This window comes from Zea mays, chromosome 1 (assembly GCF_902167145.1).
Source record: "Zea mays cultivar B73 chromosome 1, Zm-B73-REFERENCE-NAM-5.0, whole genome shotgun sequence".
Taxonomy (NCBI): domain Eukaryota; kingdom Viridiplantae; phylum Streptophyta; class Magnoliopsida; order Poales; family Poaceae; genus Zea; species Zea mays.
In genome coordinates this window covers 88,543,161-88,552,262 of record NC_050096.1, presented here as the reverse complement: position 1 = coordinate 88,552,262, position 9,102 = coordinate 88,543,161, and the positions used below count along the sequence as shown (strand labels likewise).

Genomic DNA, 9,102 nt, shown 5'->3' with positions numbered 1-9,102 from the left:
TTTATTTCCTTGTAATGGTTAGTTTGTTTCCATGTAATGATCTATAAATATATGGCCTTAGAAGCTAAGAAAAAGCAGTCGATAAGGCGCCACCAAAACCACGTGTGTTTTGCCTCTGAGTTTCCACAGAGCCTGTGTGTGTGAGACTAACCTAAGAGGTAGGAGCTCACCGACAACCTGCCTATGTGTGTGAGACTAACCAGGGAGGTAGGAGCTCACCGGCAACCTACTAAAGGTTGTCTCTCCGACGTGGTTTCTAACATAACTTTGAATATCTCATTTGTTTTTATATATACTTCATTACTCATCAGGCACCTTGTCCCATCAAAATATATGGTTAAACAATTTAGTTAGTCATACTATACTTATCTACCTAAGAAATCTTTATGCATTAATTTAGATACCCTCAGGGCTCATCACCTTACCTCATTTCATCATTTTCAATAGCCCTATCTAACCTTACATTGTTAGATCCTACAAATAAAACACTTATTATTGTCATCAAGACTCGTCCAACCCAAAGGTTGTCCTTACTAAACAATTTATCAAAATACTCTAGATATCATGACGTCATTCTCCTTCGCGAGGTGTTCTGTTTCCTACTCGATGCACTTAACTATTGCTAGCAACAGCTACAATTGTTAGATACACTCCAAGAGATGAGGTCTGTTGGTTCCTGCAAACTTAAGTTACAATAATTAACAAAAGACAAACAATAATCCTCCAAGATCCAGTAGTATCCTTTTGGAAAGGACAGAAAACATTGCAGGTGCAAACTATCCCAACGCAAAGCACAAAGCACTACGACATGCGAGCCACCAACTTATCCCCAGCGATCTCAACTAATATATCACCGTCCGACGGACGTGTCACCCGCTAGAATGCGCATGGACGATACATGTGAGACAAAAGGCTACACATATATTTGCTGCAGCAGAGCCTTCCAGTACCTGGGGCAGGACGGGTTCAGGTGAATCGCCCGAAGCAACCATAACTCGGGGCTCTGGATCGTCTCCACCAGCTGGTTCTGCTGAGAAACAGCTGCAGACGACTGCCTCGACAGCAGATGCATTTGGAAGTACACCTCCGCAGGCCTCAGCTCTACACAACGAAACGGGAAATAGAAAAAAAACATTGAGACTGCAGCCAAACAGCTGACTGAAAACCGAATAGCTTGAATAGCTTTCATTCGAAGGCTGGTTCAGTTCGTACCTGGGGGCCATGAGAACCATTCCAGGCGAAGGTTTCTTTCCCACTTGGTTTTGGAGCCAAGGCTACCCTCGGCTTGGGCCAGTAGCAGGGACACGAGAGGTAGTGAAGCATGTGATTTCTGCTGGGCCTTTCTGAGGCTGGAAGCTGCACGGGATATAAATTGAGGAGCTACAAACCTCCGAGCGATTTCCATACAGGTTGCACCTATCAGTGATGTTTCATTTAGCACAAAATCAACATTACATAAAACACGAATATCTCATAATTAATAATCGCTCCGTTCTTTTTTATTTGTCGCGTTTTGGTTAAAAATGAACTGACCAGCGACAAATATTCGAGAACGGAGGTAGTAATTGGTAAGGCTTATTATATACTATACTCTGTGTCCCAGACCATGCAGATAAACACAGGTCTAGAATTTAGAAGCAGAGTTCTTCACACAGCATCGATAAAGATTGGATCAATTTAATTCCACAAAATAAATTATCAACAAAGTAACATCTAAGCACATGCTTTCCTTAATTTACTATTAGCATAGCGAATAGTTAGTAGCATTCAAAAACCAGTACAAGGAATGTATATCAAAATCTAATAAGACTGGCAGAAAGTTTGTTGATCCAATAGCAACCAAGTTTATTCCAGGATTCTAATGGAGGGAAGAGAACAACCAAGTTCACGGTTTTGCTTCATACCATAAACAGCAAAGGAGTTAGAGAACCCTTGACAACTAATATGAGCTTTGTGAGAAGAAAGCAGCTAACCATTAAGGAACAAGATGCAGCTATCCGGATCTACTTGACTACATGCCTGAGCAAGAGCTTTTTCAGCGCTTTCAAAGTTTCCACCCCACAGAAAGCACTGAGCACACGCCAGATTGAAAAGGGATGTCCATTTTGATGAGTCGCTGCCATTCCTTTTAACACATTCATGCAGTTTTATATCTATTTCGTCAGAAAAGCCCTCCAAAGAACATGCAGATTCAAGTTGCTTCAGCATTACCCAGCCAATCTCAGTATTTGTATGGTTTCTCAAGCATTTCATGTACTCATTCCTGGAGTTCAAAAGATCCCCATGCACCACATAGGCCCGACACAGTTGCAAATTTGCAAAAAAAGTATCCACACGGCTTGACGGGGTGAGTTTTAGAGCTTCTTTAGCTTCGGTGATGCAGTTTTCATAGTCTAAAGATTGCAAACAGACCTCTGATGACAGAAGAAGTAGCAGGAACACCTGATACTGCATAGCTTCTTTCTCATGTGGATTGCTAATATTGGACAACACTTGCATAATGAGCTTCTTCAGAATAACACAGGTATGTTTGGGGTACTTCTCTTCATGTGCTTTTTGGAAAATGGCAAGTACAAGCAGGTAGCGTGCATCTTGGTTCCATGGTTCACAATGAACCCACCTTGAAGGCAAAAAAATAGCATGAATAGCTCTCCTACCAAAGGCATACATTGTCAATGCAACAAGTAGAAGATGTACCTTTGCAGGTGGTGTATTGCATCAGGTCCACTTAGGTACTGGTGTTCACATGTTGCAAAAGAGAACTTTGTGTACGTGCAGCAGGTAGCATAGCAAGAAACCATTGCACAGGCTTGAATGTGATGTGGTGATCTTAGGCCCATACTGGATGTGTGCCCATGTGACAGAGAGGTAACCCTTATTGCTTTGTGAGAAGCCATCCAATCTCCACTCCACAGCAGCAGGGATCCAAGTTGGTTTCTGCATCATGAGAAAATGGTGAGCAACATTTTGACTCGAGCCTCAAGTTTAGTAACCTTTTGAACACCTGATATGACCATTCCCAGCAAGAAAATCACCTCACTAAACTGCAGTCAGGATACATGTGCAGTACTTTTTTCAGGTAAGACAAACTACCATCAACCCTCAGAGGCTTGTCAAATCCCACACCAATCTAAAAGGATTTTTTATATATATTAGTACATCAAGCATGTATTCAAAATAAACTAGTTTTCCATAGAAATATAGAACAGTATTTTAAAATGCTTACAGCCTTCCCAAGAGCAATATTCGAGTGTACTTCACTCATCACTTCATAAGCTGTACGCTTAGGAGGCATATTCAACTGAGGCAGCTGGAGACGTTTGGTTGGATGCAAAGCATCCAATGCAGAGATAATGAATTTCAACTGTGAGTTGTAATTGAGTTGATCAGGAAGCTTCTGAATCATGGCAGCTGCAGAGTCCTTCCCAGAAATTCCATACGTCAAGGTGCATATGAATCCCCAAGCTGCAGTGGCACTCTCCACCTTTATACCGCTTAAATTTTCAGCCAAGCTTCCAGATACAGAAAGAGCTTCCTTGCTTTGTCCAATTTTCCACAATGCCAGAGCATATATCTGCAATCCATCAACGCTCAACAGTCCTAACAAAATTAGGATGAATTACTTGTTAGTTTATATGTTATATATGCATGTGGAAAATATTTTGAAAGGGTCTGCTGTCAATACTATCTGCCAAATTAGGGAACAGAACTCTTCCATTGCTCAAGTGAAATAAAAACAATATACCTTGACATCTCAGCTCTTCACACTCCCGCGCTGCATCACTTGCAAGACCAGCCTGCAATTAGTTCAATGATTAGCATAGTTGTTAAGGCGGTAAGGCGACTGACCCCCTTTTTACCTTTTAAGCAGTAAAGCGTAAGGCGAGGCGACGCCTTAAATATATTTAAAAATAGAAAAGTATTGATATTTAAGAAATTGTTTAGGGCAAAACTATTAATAAAGAAGAGAAAAAGGATAAAGAAAAGAAAAAGGGTAACTCAGCCAGCCCAAATTAGTCCACCTGGCCCATTAAAATTAGGGTAAGCCCACTTATTCACCCCCCTCTTATTCTCTTCTCCCAGCCGCACAGCTCCCCCTTCTCTTCTCCCAGCCACACAGCTCCCTCTCTCTCCAGCACCAGCCACCTCCGGCCTCCCTCCCCTCTCCTAGCGCTCTCTCTCCCAGCACCAGCGCCTCCCTCCCTCTCCCCGCTTCTCCCTGTCTCTCTACCAGCAGCCGACGTCGCGCAGCCCTCCGCCCGTCATCGTGTCGCCCTCTGCAGCAGCCGACGTGCCTCTCTCCGCTGCCCGCTGCGCCACCCTTTGCCGTGGTGCCGCGTAGCACCCGCCTTAAGCTCTAGACTAAGGCGAGGAGGACGCCTTACGATCCCAGCTCGCCTTACCGCCTATGCGACGCCTTAACGACTATGATGATTAGAATCTCAGATGTATCATCCAAAACACCATGATTTTACCTGCTTAATATGTTTAACTTCATCAAAGCAGATGTAAAATAGCCGTTAACAATCTTACCTTGCATAGTGCACGGGCAAGATTCACTGAAACATCAGCAAAGGCTTGTCTATTATCTGACATGGAATTGTACATCATGCCTAAAGCAAATCTCGCTTGCAAGTAAAATGTGATTGCAGACCGGAAATCTAATCGCACTTCAGAAATCAAGCCATTTAAATTGTGAGACTCTGGATAATGAGGTGCTCGTTGAACAGCCTGTCTTACAGCCATCAATACCTACATAATGGAACCAAGTATAAGAAAATGATTTGTTAAGCACAGGCACTGAGGTTTTAGGTAGTAGATTATGCAATATAAATATCTTTATGATTTAGCGAATCATCATGTATCTCTTAGTGTCAATCGGTTACATAATGTAGAATATAAGAATGAAGGTCAACTAAAAAAATTGCCATAGAGTTGGATACACCATTGCCACCTAAAAGTCTCAACCACGAATACAAAACTGGAAATATACCTGAGGTGACAGAAGATTACTAGAACGGGCTGCAATTGTTCCAAGACCAATCTGGAACTCTGGCAGCTAATGCAATAACATAACAGAATGAAGTCAGGGCTAGCTCGGAGAAGAAAAAACAGAAAATTGTTATACTAACAAGCGAATAGATTATTGATATTAAAAAAATGCACTTACAGGTAGGATCTGCACAGCCCTCAAGCAGCTTTCAAAAGATTCATTTACAGGACTGCTCCTTTAAAATCACACGAAATAGAAAAAACAGCTTGAGTAACTAATTTTTCAGAGCACAGCATAGAAAACTTTTCCATGAATCGAGGGGTGAGGGGTACCCAGATTGATGATAATTTTCCGCCGACATTCCAGCCCATGGCAAGGCCAACGATGGATCAATGCTTCGAGCTCGATCAAATGCTTGTTTTGCCAATTGCTTATCACCAGACTGCCTGTAAATCTGAAGGGCAAACTATTAGATACCACCAACTAGTAGCAGATATAAATCAGCTGTTGCTTTAACAGCAGTACCTTTCCAAGGCATGCCCAAGCTTCAGAAAATGACATATCGAGATGAAGTGCCCTAATAAAAGAATGCTGCTTCAAAGCCAGATAACTTGACATTGAACCCAGAGTAACCCAAAAATCCTTATTAACTGGTTCTAACATCAAGGCACCCAGTGACATTTTCTCTGGCAGCTCCCTGTTGCACAAAAAGGAAAAATATAATACTATTAGACAACTCATAAAACACCATCTGAAAAGCGATATGGTATTAGACTACGCAACAAAAAAAACCTACCAAACATTGGGGTTGAATCTGTTTTTATCATCCATAGAACAAATTAGATCAAGACAAATAGCCATATCATTGTGAACATTAGCTTCCCAGGGAGTAAGATGCAAAGCACGTTGATATGAGAGTTTTGCACCATTTGCTGCTAACAAACATGTATTTCTCCACTCTTGAACAGAATTTTTGAACATCTGTGCATCCATGACCCTTTTGATTTTCCCATCCACCCATGGAAAGCATCTCGCAAGTGTGAGCTGACACCAAACAGGCAAGGTATATAGTAGAATATAATATTGCAACTCTTCACTTATAAGTAGATGACAAGGAGACTTAAATGATGAAATATCAAATACCTGAACATCTCCATGCAATTTCCAGACGCATGAAAGGTTTCCAGTCAAAGAAGTACAAATTCTGGAAGCTTCTGAAGCTTCCTATGAGAAAACAAACTATATGGTAAAGCTATACAGCTATGGTTTATTCAATGATATTTAAAAAGCTACTATCAGATCAAAGTACCTTCAACAGGCTAGCAGCCCAACCAAAGGCCCCAGTAGTTACACAATTCCTTGCCCATGCAAGCAATGCAGAAGCAAGGCCAAAGTATGCTGAATGATTACATGGAGCCATTTCCAAAGCAGAACGAAACTGCTCCACTCCCTGGCGTTGTGTATTTCGAGAGAAATTAAATAGTTTTAACAATGAAAGAGATCAGTGCTACATAGATTTTTGAATGGATTCACCGTTAGATTAGCATTGACTGATTAAATCATGTATACCAGCAGAACGATAGATAGTTAAAGAAGCAAGCAGAAAACTTCCTACCTTTCTATAGTAACCAAGCATTAACTGGATGTTTCCACTTTCTATCAATGCAAAGACCCTGGAACTATCAAGTTCAATAGCTCGTCCATATGACTGCCGGCAAAAACTGAATTAAGCACATTGAGAAGGCTCAATACAGCGCACTGCAACAGTTATTAAGGATGCTCACAACTGAAAACAGCAAACCTTTACTGCTGCGGTGAACATGCCCAAACGGTGGTATGCCAGACCAAGTGCCTGTAGCCATAAATATGGAATGTCTAAATTCAATAATTGATAACTTGAAGACACATCACATATAAGTTACACTAAGAAACCTTGGCAAGAGCAAACTGGAGGGGGGGGAGCACCCACCTCCCATAAATCTGCACATGTTGGGTAACCTCGTATTCCATGCTGAAGGCTTTGTATACCCTCTGACCATTTCCTCTGATGAACCTAACCTTTCACCAACTCATGTCAATACACATTATATACAAATTTTGTAATGCCTTATCACAAACAAAAGAAAATTGCACACCTAAAATATTAGCAGCAGTATCTCCTTCCAACAGAAAACCCTTACCAATTTTTAAAGAAAATAAGCGATCAACTTCTCAAGTAGAAGTTATCATAAGAGATGTTGCTCAGGCTAGAACCACGCATAAAGCTCTCAAATATTTCCAAGACCAGTACAATCCAGAATTTAACTTAATAATGCTATACTAATAGTGAATGACCAACTGAGTCATGTTATCCTGCACATTCTAATTTCATCTGTCAGCTAATTTAAAAGGATAGCCACAGAATTGAATCATTAAAAGTCACTAACATTAACAACTTAACATAAATGTTTTGTGGGGTCATGACATCAATGCCAAAATTAATGGAAGTGAACACTGCCTCTGTATAAAGTACAAGAAACATCGATGACAAATGGATGAGATTGCTATAAAAAATTAAATATTGAAGGGGTTAGATTAGGTTAAATTTAAAGTATTTTCATCATTCTGCATAACCATGTTAAATCTAGCTAATTGCTGCAAACCAATGTTTCCCTTAACCAATAGCATTGGGTTTAGGCTCGGACAGGTTTGGACCTGTGGATTCTGACCCGATACAAAATGAAGCCGTAAGATTCATTAACATAACATATCCAATCAGGACCTCTGTTAATGACACATACTATTGGCATTCTTGCTTCAACAAATAGTCCATTCAAGAAATTGCTATACAAGTTACCTGTAAATAGCCAAGTCTCCGAAAAGCCCAGAACGCACGCGGTGACTTGCCAGCTGCCTCCTTGCAGACAGCAAGCTCCAAGCTCTCCTTCCCTTCAACATCTAGCAAGCCACAGAGTGTGTCCTGCGCCATATCCCAGAAATAAAGGGGAAAACACATTAGAATCCAGCACAAGCAAACCGACGAATACATTGGGCATATGAATATACATATTCCCACACATACACCAGCCTCAGAGTCGTCAGGGTTGAGGGTCACGGCACGGTGATAGCACTTGACCGCTCGTTGATTGTCACCGCCGCGCGCATAGTGGTGGCCAAGGAAGCGGAAGGGGACGCCATCGTTGGGATTCAGCTTGGCCGCCGCGAGAAAATGCTCCGACGCTTCCGCGCGGAGCTTCCGCGCCTCTTCCCCATCACCCTCCTGCTCTGCCTCGGCGCGGTCCCATAGGAAGACGCCCTGCACGAGCAGGACGGCAGGACCAACCAGCAGGTGATTAGGCGCAACGGAGAAGCGCGGGCGCGACCACGGGCTCAATGCAGTGGACAACGAAACCTACAAGGTTGTAGTGGTGGAGCGGGCTGGAGGGTTCAGCGGCGAGGGTTTGCTCCAGTTGCCTACGGAGGTTGGCCTCCGCCGCCTGCGAGGGAGTAGAACACCAGGTCAGTAAGAAGTGATGCGAGGGGGCGGGAGAGTCTGAGAGAGATAGAGCGGAGTACGGTTTCGGGCATGTCGTCGGCGACGGCGAGGTAGGGCGGCGGAAGACGGTGGCGGCGAAACGGAAAGCGGAGGAAAGCGGCCGAACTCCTAGGACTGCGAGATAATTGGATTTTTGCCACTCACAATATTGTTTTGTTGTTATAATTACCACTGTGTCTATGAATTGTGGGTCCAGCTGGGTCTATGAAATGTGGGCCTTATGGCAATTTTACGAACCTGTTTCTTGCTGATGGCAAATATCAGAATCTCTCTAGGACTGCCTAGAACGCTGCCCTCTCCCGGCAGCGGTGCCTAATAGGTGTTTGGTTTGAGTTCCATTATCTTATCACTCCTCAATTTTTTTTTATTTGATATTTTGATTTATAGAATAGAATAAGTTAATATATCACCATTCTTTATAGTTAGTTATTAATACTAATATAAAAAATATAATCATTTTATTAAAATTGAGAAATTAACTCATTATGTATCATCTTATTTTAAATGTAGTGACTCCTTAAATCAAACAGTCCCTAAATTTCTCTCTCTATATCTCATTATCTTATCATTTGAG

The 9,102-nt window shown here is 42.1% G+C and overlaps 1 protein-coding gene across 4 annotated transcripts; it reads right to left on the bottom strand.

Annotated features, from left to right (window-relative positions):
• Positions 1-593: 593 nt before the first annotated feature.
• LOC103644768 (tetratricopeptide repeat protein SKI3) lies at positions 594-8,673 on the bottom strand. 4 transcript variants are annotated; one of them, XM_020546426.2, is made up of 22 exons: positions 8,549-8,673; positions 8,389-8,469; positions 8,055-8,288; positions 7,830-7,952; positions 6,963-7,046; positions 6,795-6,845; positions 6,609-6,701; positions 6,303-6,443; positions 6,137-6,217; positions 5,790-6,037; positions 5,519-5,690; positions 5,326-5,447; positions 5,171-5,228; positions 4,994-5,059; positions 4,534-4,752; positions 3,746-3,797; positions 3,227-3,600; positions 3,036-3,130; positions 2,698-2,937; positions 1,974-2,620; positions 1,213-1,416; positions 594-1,101 (listed from the first exon to the last, which is right to left on the bottom strand). In XM_020546426.2, the coding sequence occupies exons 1-22, from the start codon at positions 8,558-8,560 to the stop codon at positions 914-916; spliced, it is 3,585 nt and encodes a 1,194-aa protein (XP_020402015.1). In that variant the 5' UTR covers positions 8,561-8,673; the 3' UTR covers positions 594-913. The 4 variants fall into 4 exon arrangements, with proteins under 4 accessions (XP_020402015.1, XP_035819937.1, XP_035819938.1 ...); XM_035964044.1 differs by having other exon boundaries at positions 6,963-7,051; positions 8,549-8,641; XM_035964046.1 differs by lacking the exon at positions 8,549-8,673 and having other exon boundaries at positions 596-1,101; positions 5,171-5,222; positions 6,609-6,714; positions 8,389-8,466.
• Between the last annotated feature and the right edge of the window lie 429 nt (positions 8,674-9,102).

Bases quoted from the DNA above. Each gene is read 5' to 3' on its own strand.
- LOC103644768 (XM_020546426.2), bottom strand. The intron at 1,417-1,973 runs GTTAGCTGCTTT...CATCACTGATAG, and splicing joins CTGCATCTTGTTCCTTAATG to GTGCAACCTGTATGGAAATC. The intron at 1,102-1,212 runs GTACGAACTGAA...TTCGTTGTGTAG, and splicing joins ATGGTTCTCATGGCCCCCAG to AGCTGAGGCCTGCGGAGGTG.